At 37.1% G+C, this 17,093-nt stretch overlaps 1 protein-coding gene across 3 annotated transcripts in view; it reads left to right on the forward strand.

The window, feature by feature from the left end:
- LOC584323 (glutamyl aminopeptidase) overlaps window positions 1-8,080 on the forward strand; it is a 55,879-nt gene extending 47,799 nt beyond the window's left edge. For 2 of the 3 annotated variants that reach the window (XM_030972590.1, XM_030972592.1), the window contains 4 exons: window positions 3,786-3,956; window positions 5,065-5,205; window positions 6,825-6,906; window positions 7,460-8,080. In XM_030972590.1, the coding sequence (XP_030828450.1) occupies window positions 3,786-3,956; window positions 5,065-5,205; window positions 6,825-6,906; window positions 7,460-7,618 (553 nt within the window). In that variant the 3' untranslated portion in view covers window positions 7,619-8,080. The remainder of the gene's footprint in view (window positions 1-3,785; window positions 3,957-5,064; window positions 5,206-6,824; window positions 6,907-7,459) is intronic. The other variant, XM_030972593.1, reaches the window with a different exon arrangement.
- The last annotated feature ends 9,013 nt before the right edge of the window (window positions 8,081-17,093 follow it).

The following is a 17,093-nucleotide window of genomic DNA, read 5'->3' on the forward strand; positions in this document are numbered from 1 at the left end:
AAGACTATCACATGAACATAACAAATGATCTTCCATGGAAAACATTTACCAAAAGTTTATATTTAATTGTAAAGTGTCAGTACAAGGTGGCAGATTTACAATGTATTCCACACACAAAAAAGACAGTCGGCATGGTCCTTGTCACATACTCTGAGAAACTATAGCGACATATTGCTGAAAGTGGAAAGGATAGGGAAGATGACTATGAGTGTACCAGTGCATGGTAGTCATGATGAGAGAGCAATTTATACTAAGAATCACTGATTGCTATGTGCACTCAAGTAGCCAGCAGTAACTTTTGAGATGTTGGTATTACACAATGTGTGTTATGGGTAGTTGGATTTTTTTCTTTTAAAGTCTACAAAATTATGAGAACCTTAAATAATTTTTAATTGGTAAAATGACCTTTTAAAGGAAAATGCAAGATTTTGCAACCAATGACAACAAAGCATGCCAAGTGAGTGTGTTGTTTGTAACATATTTTTTCATATGCTCTGGCCTACAACAAATTTGTCAGAGGTGCAGAGGTAAATTTATGGTGAAATACATAGTCTTACATGTATAATAGCCCCAAAGGTGAAAGTGATTTCACACGCCCTAATATTTGTTAATACACATCCATTTTTCACAAAATTATACCTATTAGGTGACAACAAAAATGGCGGTCAAACCTTCCAGGGAGGGTCGGTCAGTCAGCATTTTTTATTGTGTTTTTGACATTAAATTTTTCGATTAAAAAGCATGGAAATTAGTTGTTCTCAGCTTCTCGCTCACTCACTGCACTCGCAACTTTTCATCCAATTTTTTTGTCAAAATGGCTGATTTTCCTTGTTTCCAACAAAATTTACAATGATAAAATATAGACCTAAACACCTCAAAATAACAGTAAAATACAAAGACTGACAAATGGAGGAATGAGCCGGAGAGCCAGTAAGGCCCGAAAGTAGCCCACACCTTTACAAAAATATGTATACAATGCATGATATACACAGAAAAAAGAAACAATTAACAAAAGTTGAACGCGTAAAAAAGACTCTGACAAAAAGACAAATGTGGACATGCTCTAAAGAAATTACTCATAATTACTAATCAGCTAACGTTTAAGTAGGTTTCGAAAGTGTTTTGTATTTTTTTATTCTTTGATTAGTTTTGGGAGTGAATTCGAAAGGATTAGGCCGGCTGCTTGTATACCATGATCAGAGAAAGCTTTCTTATTGAGTGTATGAGAAAGATCATTAATTTGTGTTGTTTAGTAATGGTAAGTATCAGAGCGCCTTTTGAAGTAGTCTTTGAAAGACACTGGTAAATTATTAATATAGAATGTATGCATAAATACGCCAAGTTCAAGAGTATACATGTCTATTACAGTATCGTGCATGCGCATTCAGTTTCAGCAGTTCCCTACGAAGAAGAAGTGTTCAAGCGATGCCCGTTATGGACAGAAATTGCTTGAAAACACTGACATCGTAAGTAAAAAATGGTTGTATATGTGATGTAAATGTTCATTAATATCGTGTTAAGATCTCGGTGAGCACAAACATGGAGAGCTCCTGGTCAGGAATCCGCCTGACAAGCAATAGTTCATATCCTGCCCGGTTGACGTGAATTCACGCGCATGAAAATATGCTGGTAATGATGTCTGTCCTTTGTATGAGGGGACTGACCTAACAACACCTCAAGGAAATTTTGGACGGTAATAGGTAGGGTGGGGACTTGAGTAACCGGACACTTAATTTTGTGCGTTTTTTCAGAATATGTTGCCAAAAAACATAATTGAGTAACCGGACACTTAATTTTGTGCGTTTTTTCAGAATATGTTGCCAAAAAACGTAATTTCCAAATAATCAGCATTAGAATTTCCATGCAAAATCAGGATTTATGCGAAGAAAAATAACAGCTGCGTCACCGGGTGTCTGTTTGCAACTGCGCGCGATGTTTCCCCGACGCGTATTGCGCCGTTCTAATGCGCGGTGTCCGGGTACTCAACCCGTCCGGAAATACAACCTCTCATGATACCGATTTTGTGAGCACGAAAAAGAAGACTACGACAAGGTTAGGGTCATTTTGAACAGCGATATAAACAAACTGGTAGGTTGATACGGAGTGCCATTTCAGGGAATAAAAATACAGAAGTTTCTTTTTTATCATAAACCTACTCGTAGATTTCATGTTTTGATCGACAAATTGAGGACCTGAAATAATTGTGGACGGTAATGGTAATAGGGCCCCCGTCATACGAGATGAACACGTATGCCCACGTATGGTATTACCGGACACTATTGAATTACCGGACGCGCGTTCTACGCGCGGGACTACACGTATCGAATGTGCAAGTCGAGTGGGGTGATCAAGAAATGTATGACGCATCGTAAGAACACCAAAAAAAAAATAGAAAATTTACACATCTAACTTAGCCTAACGTATGAGTGACAAATACATGCCTTTTTCATGAAATAATCCAATTTTCCTAATGCCCGTGCAAAGTGAATGGCTGTCAAGTTTGTTTTGAGAATGTCATTTTGCTATTTGTTTTCCGTGCATTTTCTTCTCGCGCGACTCCCGACTTTTGCGTTTCGCCATAGACATAACACGGTGTCCGGCAATACAGGTCGATTTTCAGCGCCGCGAAATAAGAATCATAACACGTGCAGGGACTAGATCTACGTGGGTACACTTTCCCATGACCATGTGCATGGCATTTTAATTTTAAGCGCCAACATGCTAAATAATCTGGTCAAGTTCACGCGATTTCTACATTTACACTTTTGCGTAGCGAATAATGATTCGAGTAGTGTAAAATCTAAACAGTTAAAAAGTTACTCGCTCAAAATCGCTCAAATTTTGTATCAATTTTGTTTCACTTACCCATCATCGATGCCATTTGCCTCATGATCATCTTGAACTTTCAACTTTGTTTGGGTGACATTTCCGAGCATCCGAATGCTTCCGAAGACGTTGCTTCCAAGACCTATGATGCCGAAGATGACGTTCTGTGTGACGTCACAGGTCTACTAAATAAAACAATAAAATTCACTTTTTGGCTCAGATATATACTGTTTCGTATGTTTTTCAGCGTTTTAACCCTCTTGAAACCATTCTAAGGCGTTCCATGCGATACAATGTCAAAATGTTGGCTACAACATACATATCTGGGGCATTTTAGGTCATTACCTGGTATTTTACTACGAAAGTAATTGAGAGTGATCCGTTAAAGCCCTAGTCGTGTGGTGCGCCACCTACCGGTGGTTCCGGGAACATTGCGTCCAGCAAATCAAGAGACCGGTATACTAACATATTCAAATTTATGGATGTTTCTCTTGTGAGGACCTAGTGACGAGTTGAACTTGGAATCCAGTCTGCATACATTACTTGTTGCTATGTCGGGCAAGCCTCGGTCACGCATACAGGTAAAGAATTGCTTTACACTCGGGCTTTGCGAACATGTATCATTGAGTGAGGTATTAGGATAAGTTCGAAAGTTAGGATGATCATATTGTTTATGTGATGATACTAGTAAAGTTGCAAATGTAGATTTATTTCTAACTTGAGTGCATTATTACTTGAATGGTAATCGGACAGACCCAACGTTTCCTAACCTCATCTCATTTTATTTGTTGCAATCAATTTTTTTCAGAAAAACAAATATTGCAATTGTAGTGTTATAGTCGTGTTCAGTTTGTATGAAATATGGTAATCATTTCTATATATGTTTAATCTGTCCTCATCCAATGATATTCCCACAATTTTGTACTAACTGTTGGTATATTTTTTTGTTTTTCTTTCAGTACTGTAGGAGCCAACTTGCAGGGTATCGTACAGTGCGGAGGAGTACAATCTGGAGGAGGACGTGAGTGGGAATATGCTTGGAATAAATACCAGAGTTCAACCTCTCCTACAGAGAAAGAATTGCTTCAAAGTGTCTTAGCGTGCACGCGGGATCCAGATATACTTAGCAGGTTAGTCAATGTTATACAAGTTAGAATCTCTAGATTGTACTGTGTATAGACCTGACAAATATCAAGCTGTATTGTGAAAATTCCTTCACAGTTTTGTTCATGTTTGCAGAATTCACAAATGACGGAAGAAGCAACAGCAAACTTCCTTGAAAGCATACTAGTTGATTTTATATAGTCGGCTGAAATGTTAAGTATTCATTGATGAGGAAGCATATGAGAATTTCTTACAGTTAGGAGTAGTGAGTCGTTGCTGTGATGAATTAAGAAATCATCAATCATTTCAAAGACTAGATTGTCAGTTTTTGGCAAGTTACAAAAAGAGAAAAGACTGCAGCGCCGCATAGGCCGCACCCCAACTTTAACATTTCAAAGAGGGAAAAAAAAACAAAAAAACGGACAAAACAAAATAATCGTAATTTTCTCGTAAAACACTATTTTTTTTTTACAAACTGATACCAAATTCATCAATATTCTTATAATTTACCGGAAGTTTAGTTAAAAAAGTGATCGCGGGCAGATTTGGTGTCCGATATATACCCCTACCACAATGTACAGTGTAATGCGAAACTGCATGAATGGAAAACAAAATGGCGACTTTGGATGGATGCTTCGCGGCAGCTCCGTTAAATGGTCCCTTCCTTTACTTTTGCAATGCATTGGCACGAACTGAGATCAAGATCTATCGGCAACTGTTGGTTTAGCAATTTATTTTCGTATTCATGCCAACAATGCAAGATAAATTGTCGGTAAGATGTGTGGAAATGTCCTGTACCATAGTGGTATAGTTATTGTACCGTTCGTAGTCCCATGTGTGCAAATTCGTGCTGGTTTTTGACTTGATTTTTTTTTTTTTTTTTTTACTCTTTCGCCGTAAAGGCCGCACCCTGACTTTTTGATATTTTCTCTTCCAAAAATACTGCGGCCTTTACTCCGGCAAATACGGTATGTTTCTTATAATTTTAAAATTTTAGAAATTGAGTAATATTCTTCATTAGGTGGCTTCAGTTAGAACCATACAGAAGTAGAATCCTTCTTTAGGATTCTGCTGATATGTATGTACATGTAATAGAAATTATTTTTTATTTTTTCATCTATTGATCTTATCCAGGTACCTTGAGTTTGCATTGGACGGTAGTAAGATTCTTCAGCAGGATTATGTGTCCGTAATCACATTGGTGGCCTACCAACGAGCTGGCTCCTACTTAGCTCTTCGCTATGTCATCGACAACTGGGACAAGATTCAGAAATCGTAAGTCATTGTAGTATGTGTGATCCTTGGTCGGGGTGTAATGTTTACTTATCCACTCATTTCTTGCTTCATGAGTCTGTATTCAGTTTCAAAGTGGTGCAATGCATTTACGTGAATGATCATGAACTCTGGCAGTATGAATCCTAGAAAAAGAAAGAGGGAAGAGAATTGTTTTGTCAGCATGCATTACAAGAGAAATTTGTTTAAAGTACAGATGATTATGGTCACAAAATGGGAAAAGTAAATATAAAATGAATTAGTTAACCTTCTATAATTTATCATTGTTTTTTTTTATACCACATTAAATTATGTTTAGTTGCAAACATGCAGAATAAATTATTTTTCTTTGAAAGTTTGAGAATATTTTGTTTAACCTTCCTTTTTTAATTGTTTGTATATTTAGCATTACTGTTATATTTAGTTCATTTTTGTGTCTACCCAATACATTATCTAGAGTCATGGAATAATTATTTAATATGGACTGGCCTTGAGGGAGAAGCAACATATATTTCCCAAACTAGACTCATATTGCCCCGAGTCAAAGACGAGGGCAATATGGGTCTTATGAGGGCAATATATGTGGTATCTCCCGAAAGTTTAGCCAGTCAATATTTTTATTGTTATCCAAATCAGACATCTAGAGCAGATACATAAATCAACCATGACATTCTCATAGAACTGAACAAACTTTGTCAAACCAGCACTGTGCATCACTGGTGAGATTATTACGTCACAATAGAGTGCGCGCAAAGTGCGCAGATTCTCGTACGAATAATAGATGCGCGATGAAAATAACAAAATACGGCGCGGTGAATATGAGACTTTATTTCCTGCTTTTTTAACTCGTAAAGTCCATAGGCTTTTCATGAGAGGGTTATATGGTCTAATATTTACTGATTTTCTCTTTTAGGATTACAACAAGTGTAATATGATTTTGTAAAACCACTGCTCAGATGTCTGATACGGGTAATAATGATTATAAAATGGCTCTAGTATTTTAAGCATCGTGATTGGTCAATACGCGTCACATGACATTGAAAAAAATTTGATGCAAGCACGATTTTGCAGAAATGAGTGCAGAAAAAGCGCAAAAAAAGTAATAATACACGTGACCATGGCGATCCAGTGCGCGCGCGTACGTGTAGTACGCGCTCCCTCGAGTGCATTGCAATTATTGCAGGCTACGCGTAGCTAATATTGCACGCTCCACCATGATCCCCAGCGCAACGTACGCGTAGCTTAGCTCTAGCTAGCTAGCTAGAGCGGGGTATTATTAAAAAGCAAATTTTTATTTTACTTTTGCCTCGGATTTAGGCCTGTTTCAGTGTACGCTCGGTTTCTTCAGATGGTGCGCACCGTAAACTCGCCGCAAGCGGCTCGTTCACAGAGCGGCACCAATCTAAAGAAACCTCTCGTGTACTGCATTCACCGCTATTGCACTCTGGGACGTGCGGTATTTGTATAATATTAGTTTACATTGAAAGTAAGATATTTTGATGTTTGTGCTATAGTAACATTCTGCGGGAGATTCCTTGTTACATGATGATATGATGTATTGATCTTTTGAAGCATCCTTAGTGAGTGAGGTACAATGACTTTCTCCTTTCATGTCATTATAGGATTGGTTTGCAGCCATTTGTGATGTCAAGTCTAATTACCGGGACTACATGGTGGATATCTAAAAAATTCGAATATAAATATGTAAGATTTAAATGTATTCTCTTATTAGTAGGCATGTTCTTGTTTTATTCCAGTTATGATTTGCGGCAAATTGAATGTTGGAAGAAAAAGTTATTGTTATGTAGTTGTTAGAATAGATACAGGCGGGGAATATTGTTTTGTTCATAACCTATTCTAAATTAGAAGATTATCATTCTTTGTTTCACTCTTGCTTGGTCACATTTTGTTTGTGAATAGAGAGAAGGACCACTCTGTTAGTATAAAAGTGGCCAGCCAGTTGAGTTCCAAAGACGTTCCAGAACTCAACTGGCTGGCCACTTTTATACTAACAGAGTGGTCTAACCTTGGAACAACCTACCAGAAAAAGTAGTGTCTGCACCTACAGTGGCGACTTTTAAGAGTCAATTGAGAGCCCTTCCCTTAGGAAAAGAGGACTAATCTACCAAGTATACCAAGCATTTACTTTACACGCATAAACTGCATTTATTTAGCTCTACCTTTCTGACATTTAGTAGACATTCCCGGCCCAAAGATTTGACACTTCACAATATACGATGTATGTTTCTGTCTACAGGTGGAGCCCTTCTTTTCGGAGCACACCGCTGGAACAGCAGAGCGTACCCTGAAGCAGACCATGGAAGACATCAGGATGAGAATCGCATGGAGAGAAAAGTATGCGGATCAGGTCACAGAATGGTTCAAAGAAGCCATTAAACCTCCTCCACCTTCGTAGTGAGAAGTGGAGAGTGTACAAGGAAGGTTTAATTCTTTTCTTTTTATTATTTTTTTTGGGGGGAGTATACAAATATTGAGTTTTGACCAATCAGTGAATGACAATCTATGTATGAGGTATATAATATTTATTTCATTCCGTCTGATGATGATTAACGGCTTAACGGCTGCACAGTTCCCTTTGTCCTATACTGGAAATGTTACCCCTTCAAACCTGCTCACAAGACTATTCAAATCTCCACCTCACATTTTCTTGGTGTCTTCATGTATTATATGAAATAATAGTGTCCCTCCCTCTTTAGAGTCCATAATACTGGTTGCTCAAGAGATGAAGAGAAGTACAATGTGCTTATTTGTTATTATGTCTCACATGAGAGCAAGTTTTTCTTCATGTACAGCTCCATGTTGAAATCAGAGTGTACATGTATACAGTTTGGGAGACTTTTTTTTTCTTCATCTACACCTCCACCTCCACATTGAAATCAAAGTTTATAGTTTGGTATAAAACTGAAACAAGCAGTCATAGGTTGAAGCTGGATGGTGTGCAGTGCAATATTATTTGTTTCCATGTTTGCCCCACCTCTGAAATTCTTTGTAAATCCTGTTTTGAAAGCCAGGCTTTTTAGTATGAACAGGAATCGTGTGTAAAGCACAAAATCCATTGTATACCAGAATTCACACACAGTTGATGCAATCATTGGCTTAACTATGGATAACATTTTATCATTCATATTTGTATGAAAGCACACCGTTGATTACACTCGGATGGCTCATAATCAATGCACAACGAATCCTTGAGCTCTTGGACTCTTTCTGCATTATTGAGAGACTGTATGCCATAAATGCACCCTCTTTTTTCTTATTTCTCAATGCACCGTCGCTTTCTGTATCACTGTACAGTGTGCTATAAGTTTGTAACGACCTTGGCCAATTCAGAGATTTTATTTATCTGCTGTTTACAGTTATTAGATTACTCAAGTGTTATATTACCCATAGATATATATTCCCATATATGACTCAAATATTGTATTGAACCCTTCTTTCATAATAAAATTTGATGGGTCTATATTGGCTTGCTCCCATGCATTCCTTTCTATGTATGGCACCCTTGTTTGAAATGTTGTATATGCCAACAATATTATTTTGAATCTTTACTAACAATAGATACAAATTTGGTGGTGTTAGATTTTGTTTTCCCTGCAGAAATTTACAGACTGAGGAAGAAATAGAAAAAGTGGAAGTTTGTCTTCAGTTATTAACCCTTCATAAATACTCTCCCCCCCCCCCCCTCTCTCTCATACTTTGTGGCCCGAATTCACAAAGGAGGTTTGTTGACAAACCTTGGTTTTCGTACGTCATATGACGCGTTTTTACGCGTTTTTTACAAACCTGGTTTGTAAAGAACAAAAGTGAATTTGTGAATTCGGGCCTATGTGTTTGTTATTGTTTTTTGTGGGTGTTTTTTTTTAGAGGTAGAGATAGTTTATGGCTCTTGTACAATTCTAGTTCTGAGAAAAATTATTTCAATAACTATTGTTAAAAGAGCAGAAATTACCTGTTTCCAACATTTACCAAATGTGTTTGTAATTGCCTAGAAATCAAAGCTATTTTACATTAGTTCAAAACTTCAAAGAAATCAAATATATCGTTCCATTCCATTTATGTGTGGTCGTATGTTTTATTGAAATACTTGTAGAAGTTAAAACTTAAAAGAAAACGAATTTGATGATGTTCAATCATTTTTTGTTTGTTTCTGTTTTGTTGTTGATATGTTACCTGATTGTGTATTAATTAGTCCAAGTTGAAAACCAGGGGCCCATGTCATGAAGAGTTGCGATTGATCCGAATCAATCGCAAGTTCTCCAATCAATGACAAGTTTACAGTCTCCTATCTCTTATGTACATAGTTGCAAATTAATCGCAACTGGTTATAAGATGGGGGCCCAGGTAATGACAATGGTATCCCTTTTTCACTCTTATATCGAGTACGGTTAAAATGTTCTTGGTAGAAATAAAAATCAATTTTTGCTTGAGCGCATACTAATGGCTAGGGTATGCCCAAACTGATTTCGCATCTTGTTTACTAGGGGGAATGATTACATAAGTACAATTTATAGGTAATGTTATACAACAGTGCTGAACCAAGGTTTCTCATATAGGGGGTATCTCACTGAGCGGTGTTTGCTTACAAACGCAGGCCTGATAAAAACCCGATTTAAATCGGTTTTCCGATTTTTTTTTCCGATTTTTTTTTTCCGATTTGTTTCCCGATTTTTTTCATTTTCTTCCCGATTAAAAAAAAAAAATTAAAAATCCATTTTTTTTTTTTTTTTTTTTTTTTAAAACCATTTTTTTTTCTTCCCTATTGTATCCTGATTTTCCCGATTTCCCTCTGATTATCTCTATTCTTCCCTATTTTTCCCCAATTTTGTCCCATTTTTCTTATTCGAAAGGGGGGAATGTTGTTAGATGCCATTTTTTCCCCGCGAATCCTCTTCTTCTTTTTTTTTACTCAAGGGGGGCGTGGTCGAGGGGAAAACAAAAAACCTATTTTTTCTTTAGTGCTCACTGACACTATCACCCCTGGAACGTTGCGAATTTGGATTCGCCATCTTTTCTGACGAATGTTGTCGAAAAAATCAGGGTTCGCCTCTGCGACATTTAGCGACGATTGGCAACATTTTGAGTGAATGTTTGCGAAAGGCAGCGACTGTAAGCAAATGTTAGCGACAGTTTTTGCGAAGATTAGCAACTATTTTCCAATCCTTTGCCACTATTTGTGAATGTTTGGGACCTTTTGCTGACTACTTAATGAGTCGATTTGATATAGACCCATATGGTAACGTGGTAGCTAGTATTGGCGAATCAAAAAAGAACTTCAGAGACATCGTCCTACAACCGTTTGCAAATGCTTGCAACTGTTTGTGGAAAAATAAATTCGCAAAGAACAAGTAAAACTGTTTGCGACAATGAAAACTGTTTGCGAACTTTCTTGCAACCTTTACGAACTTTCTTGCAACCTTTACGAGCCTTTTGCAACCTTTTGCGAATCCTGGCGAAACTCCAAATTTGCTACGTTCGCCGGTCAGTGAGATACCCCCTTAGGGACTTATCACAGTTCTTTATTGGCAATGAGTGAGGCAAGTAGAAGAAGCTAGGAGTCAGAGTTTGAGGAAATTATGATAGTGAGACGAGGCCGCGGGAAGCGAAAGGGGACTCGAGGGAGAGGGAGACGGAAAATTGAAAGTTTTTAACAGCAAAAAGTAAGAGCCATGGACATCATGGGAAATGTAGAAAGGAGATAATGAAGAGAGAGACGGAGAAAGAAAGAGAGAGAGGTGAAAATGGGAGTTGAAAAGGAGACTGGAAAAGGAAACCGATTTGAAAGGGATGCTGACTGGGATGGGGAAAAGTGTAATAGTAATAGGCGAAAACAGAAATGTAAAACGTATGGATGTTTTTTAAAAAAAGTGTTTGGAGTACATTACTTTTCTTTTGTTATAAACAATGCAGGGGGAACTTTGGTCGCGAAGATATATAACCTGAATTCTAATTATGCATTAGTCTTTTTCTTTCTGATCTACCCGATTTAATTTGGAAAATTGCTAAGGGAGTAGAGCTACTCTTTCCATTTTTTCCATTATTTTTCCTCCCTCTATCTCACGAGTCTATGAGGTTTCGGATGGCATTTTGGTTTGATTTTAAAATATCGCTCTGGGAACTAGTCAATACGAATATGTATGTTTTTAATAACATGAGTGATTTTCATAATTTAGAACCTCATTTTAAAATTTGTTTAAAGCATGCTGAAGTAAAAAACTATCGTAACATGTAATATTGATCATATTTATTACAATTTGAATTACCGATACATAACCGATACCTGATCTTCGGACGACTGTTGGGTAGCTATGCTATTTCTAAATTTACAAATGTATTCATAGTTTTAAAATCATTTGCTCTTATTTGATTAAAAGCGATGAATACAAAACATTATGGTGATATACTGCTGCTGATGGTGATGGTGGCAGGGGGACACGGGGTGCGGCCGCCCCTATCATTTTGAAAAAAGGGAAGAGGAAGGGAAGGAGAACGAGGAAAAGGAGAAGGAAAAGGAAAGGAGAAAAAAAGAAAAGGAAGGGGACAAGAAGGAGGAAGGCCAGGAGAAAGAGAACTATAAAATGTAAATTATGACGTAAGGGAGGGCGGGGGGAAAGGAAAAAAAAATAAAGATAGAGAAAATAAAGAAAAAGAGAAAAAGCAAGCCAAATCAGATTGTATTAATAGACGCGTCATTATTACATTCACATTACCGGAAGTTCAAACATTGGTTTACGAGGAAAAACCTTTCACCAACTGAAAAAAAAAAATTAATCCCTTGTATCTCCTAAACCTTATGGCTGATTGTTCAATGGAAACGACAAATTCATCTATAACAACCCTTCTGAGGAAATATGGTGACCCCCCCCCCCCCCGTTATTGTTCATGTTAGTTGAACTAAAGACTGTTTTTTTTTTTTTTTTAATTTGGCAAAAAGTATGCACCAAAGCGAGCCATTTAAGCATCAATTTCAAACAATTCTTCATCTTCCGAGGGGGCATACCCCCTCTCAGACACCCCCTGCGTGGCGCGCCCGTTCGCCCCCTAACAAAATAACCTGTCGCCGCCCCTGGATGGTGGTGATGTTGGTGGTGGACTGGTGGTGATGACTGTGCAAACAAGGGAAGAAAGAAAGGGAGAGAGAGAGAGAGTGAGAGAGAGAGAGTAAGAGAGAGAGAGGACGAGAGAGCAAAAGAGAGATTGAGAGAGATTTCCTTGTTATCGTTCAGTAATCAATGAGTGTCTTCCAAAGATACGCTATACCGCCCTCTGAGAATCCAAACGAATCATATTTTGTTGGTCAGGACGGCTCCTTGGTTATCCATTTTTGTTGACGGAATCTGAGATTTCTTTAAGCTAATAAGCTATCAAAATTTGTCCAGATTGATTTTTCAAAAAATCTTTTGCAATCGTGTTTTTCCTAAAAATTCTAGGTATAACGGTTTGGAAATAATTGGAAAGAAAATAATTACTTCCTCTGTTTTGTGATATGTGCATGGAGAGAACTGAAATTAAAATTATCACCAATGAAAGTAATGGGGAAAGATGAATTTCAATTAAATTTGATTTATATTTGTTAAAAATGTGATGTTCTCTACAATGAACAAATAAAAATGTCTTGTTATGATCTATGGCCATTTGTGAGTCAAGACATTTCCGCTCACAATTCAGAAATAGATTACCTGCCTCTCCCGTTTTTTTTTTTTTTTCTACTGACAAAGCCTCTTCTTTAGTTTCTTCATTTCCACATCCTTCCCTCCATTGATCATATCTATCAGCGTCTTAAATTATTGAGCTTTGAAAAAAATTGTGTATTTTCAGGCGTTTATGAGTCTGTATTGACTACTTTTCGTTGAATATGAACAATGATAATAAACATTATTTTGTTTACCCACGGAAGCCCCGTCAGCTTCAAGGCTGTTCCGTCCGAGGGCCCTGCTTTACTCTAACCCTAACGATTTCCAGGTACCCATTACATGCACATGCATGGTCGGAGTGTAGCAAGCGTATAGATTAATATCTTGCCAAAGGACCCTCAACCCTTAGTTGGATTGAGAGTCAAGTGAATGAACCGCTATAACACGACACCTTCACACATTACCATAGACATGAATTAATCTATCCTTTTATTTTTATTTTTATGATTCATACACTGAAGACGTATGTATACTTTTGTAACATCTCTCTGTTTTTCCCCGTGTGGCGCTTAAAACCTTCTGCTTATAATCGTCGTTTATTGAACATTACCTACGTTCCCGGAAACTGCTATTTTTCACTTTGATTTATATAATTAATTTTGTCGGTTTGATGAATGGCGTCTTTTATTTCACATCCAAGTCAGAGACATGCAATGCAACAGAGATAATATTGCTTATTATGGAGAAAGTGTTTGATCACTGTTTCAATAAGTCCGTTATCGTATTTCATCATTCTATTAATTCGTCCGTCATCATCGTGTTCTCATGGCTGCGATGTTTGTTGATTTTTAATTATCATTGATGATGAATCGCTCAGCTAGGATTCTGACCTTGATCAACTAGCTAACGAGAAAGCTGTTTGTTTATTTATAAGTTTCCATGACCACATTGTTTTGGACATCATTGTATTCCATTTGATATGTGTATAATCATGTAATGATATAGATTCCCTGAAAGAGTACACAACAATGTAAACCAGAGTCCAGGCGGAAGTATACGATTAGTGTTATTACTAAAAACCTTTATCCTGCAAGGAAAGTAATTTACATTTGTAATTAATTATGACACAGTTTATAGATTATTCATTATTTTCCTTCTTGTCCTTCTTCGAGTTCTTCTAATTCTTCTTCTTGTCCCTCCTTTTCCAATATTATTAGTATTATTAGTGCTATTAATAATCAATATCATTATTATCATTGTTATTATTATTAGTAGTAGTAGTAGTAGTAGTAGTAGTAGTAGTAGCACTATTATTTCGATCATTATTATGATCTTTATTAGAATTATTATCATTATTATTATTAGCACTATTATCATCACCATTGTTGTTATTGTTGTTTTAGTTTGGTTATCATTCCATTTTTCTTTTCTAGAATGTCAGTACGCTTGTCAGTATTGTTATAATCATCGATGCGATCTTTCGAAGTGTTAGATCCCAGGCTAGATAAGCCGTATCAAATCCCTTAAAAATGCGCATAATTCACCTACTTCTGTCCATTTCACAATATTCTTTTTCGCAATAATAATTTGTTACCGAGGTAACGTGTGTTAAGGTACCCGCCATGTCAGGTAGCCCGAACACCATATACGATAACAAAACAAGGGAAGGTGTACAAATTTAATCGCAAATGTGTAGATGACGTAAATTTAGGGTGAGTTGTCATAGAAACAGGTAAACATATGACTTGTATAGAGATGCTATGGAATGTCTATGAGAAGCTTATTTCAGTCAATGTTTTGGTGCTCTGCTAGTTAATATGACCGTGGTATTAGCAACCAGGATTAATTGAATTGGCTATTCAAGTCATAAATGGATGGCTTTAATATCTATGAATGGAAATCCATGTATTGACAATAACACATCAGAGTGCCTGAACTGCAAATGCTAGATTTTGCGGTAATTATTTTTTACACGGAAAAGAAAAAAAATAGGTCTATTGATTCATGGCTCATTGGATAAATTTCCGCAGTGGATTTGATTGACATTTTAGATATTAAGGGGAAAGTATTAATCAGCAAGTATTTTAACAGACAAACCATTCATAAATTGTCTATGCAAATAAGCCTATACACCTGGAAAGTAGCCAATGTATTTATTAAACATCAACTAAATTACACCAGAATCAGACCAAAAGTACATCAGATATTAGTTATTGTTCAGTATTATTATTGGGTTATAGCGTGTATGGAATCAATTTTATATTTACACGAGCACAAGCATGTTATGAATGTAATACAACAAAGACAGGGGAAAGACATGCATGGGAGAAATACGTGTCCCCCCCCCCCCCCCACCCTCTCCGGGGAAAACGAATCCTGAATCCACCTCTGAGATATTTTTGTATTTAATCTTTCAATATCTACCTAGTAACTCATAATCTTTCTACAATTCAATTTATTTCCCCTTTTAAAGATACTATGTCCCTTTTGCAGCCAACATCAAATTCTGTAGAACTTTGCAGGAATTATGAATATGTTATGTATGTCCTATCTGTGAAATTTAAACTTGAGCAGTGTCCTAATATATAGATCAGGCCTTCTCAACTAGTTTATTAGAAGTGCCAAAACGAAAAGAATTTGTAGTTGAAGTGTCACCCTGTATGGTTGACTGTGCTGCGAGGGAGCGTAGCGACCGAGCCGAAAATGCTTGGGGTCCAGGGTCGAAGCCCTAACGGGGGTAGCAGGGGGCAGAGCCCCCTGAAGCTGGTGGATTTAGGGCTTTCTAAAGGCCCTAATGGGGCATTTTTAGCACCAGTTCATTCCACAATAATTATAATCAATCATAATTTCATATTGATGTGACAAAATTAGTACAATTCCTGGGTACAATTACACTGGAGGTATATTTATATGTAGTGTTTTGTGTGCAATAAACATAGGAAATGTCAAAATAAAGTGAAAATCAAACAAACAAAAAACAAGATGTTTCCAGAGATTGGCAATGTTAAAATTGGTATCCAATCGTAAGCTAATTGTTGTTCAGACCTTAGGTTTAGATTCATATAAAATGGTAAAAAAACAATAAATTCCCCTTTCTTCATGTTTGTTAAGCAGGCATTTTGGGACCAAATTCGACTGCAACTTCTTGATTTGGCAGAGTATTTGATTCTAAAATATATATTTTCTTTCTTTCTGTTTTTTGTTTTGTTGTTGCAACAGTCGCGCGCCACTCCGACTGACCGCAAGCGCCACAAGTGGCGCGCGCGCCGCCAGTTGAGAAGGCCTGATTTATTATAGATTATGCAAGGAAACCCGTTTACTTGCTAGACTTCACTGTCAGACACTATTGAGTGACTGACTGGCTTTTTTCATCTTTGGTAATAGCATACATAAAATGAGCTGTAAAGGGGACATGAGCATTTGTCTACATCAATAACCCACTTCTTGTAATGGCCAAAATTAAACTGATTGAATCTTTGTGCAGCATAAACGTACAACCATTCGGTACAATGGTCTGAAAAATCAGACTATTACTTACTGGCTCTATAGCTCCTAAGTCGATACGACAACTAATAGTCGTTAATTTCCCACTGAAAGACATTTTCAAGCCCCCCCCCCCTTTTTTTTTAGGGAAGTTCTAAATTAGTATTGTCTTTCAAATGCTGTTGGAATTTAACTTTTTCATTTTTTTGGCCTGCAAAATAATGGGACATAGTACCTTCAAAATACACACAGAACAAAAAATATAAAGTAATCAATCAAACCGGAATACTATATTATTTGAGACTACTGGCTTCTTCAACACAAGGTAATGATGATTTCAATCTAGAAGGTCAAGTGTGGTTATGGTTTAAAATGACAGAGAGTGAGGCTGACGGAGATAGAAACAATTGTCTGTGCATATCAGTTGTTTGACAATCTCATGGGTGTTTAATGAGTATACCATGAGGTCACAGCACCACGATGTTTGTGGGGGTATATCTAGAGTAGCCAAGAAGAATTACATTTGACTGTTGGGTTAGGACATAGGTATGAGGCGTACATGCCACAAAACACTTCACAGTCATGCCCAAACCAGATTGGTAGGCGAAAATGATGGAAGGGGTAGCTTTGAAATCACTTTGCAACGTTAGCTTGATCTGTCTTCTTCGTCATTATCAAATTACATTTTGAACATTAAGTTCTTGTGCCCACATTAGGGTTCGCATGGTAACTGTTCACTTCGAATGTTAGACTCGG

The sequence above is a fragment of the Strongylocentrotus purpuratus genome, unplaced genomic scaffold (genome assembly GCF_000002235.5).
Source record: "Strongylocentrotus purpuratus isolate Spur 01 unplaced genomic scaffold, Spur_5.0 spur5_scaffold_6, whole genome shotgun sequence".
Taxonomy (NCBI): Eukaryota; Metazoa; Echinodermata; class Echinoidea; order Camarodonta; family Strongylocentrotidae; genus Strongylocentrotus; species Strongylocentrotus purpuratus.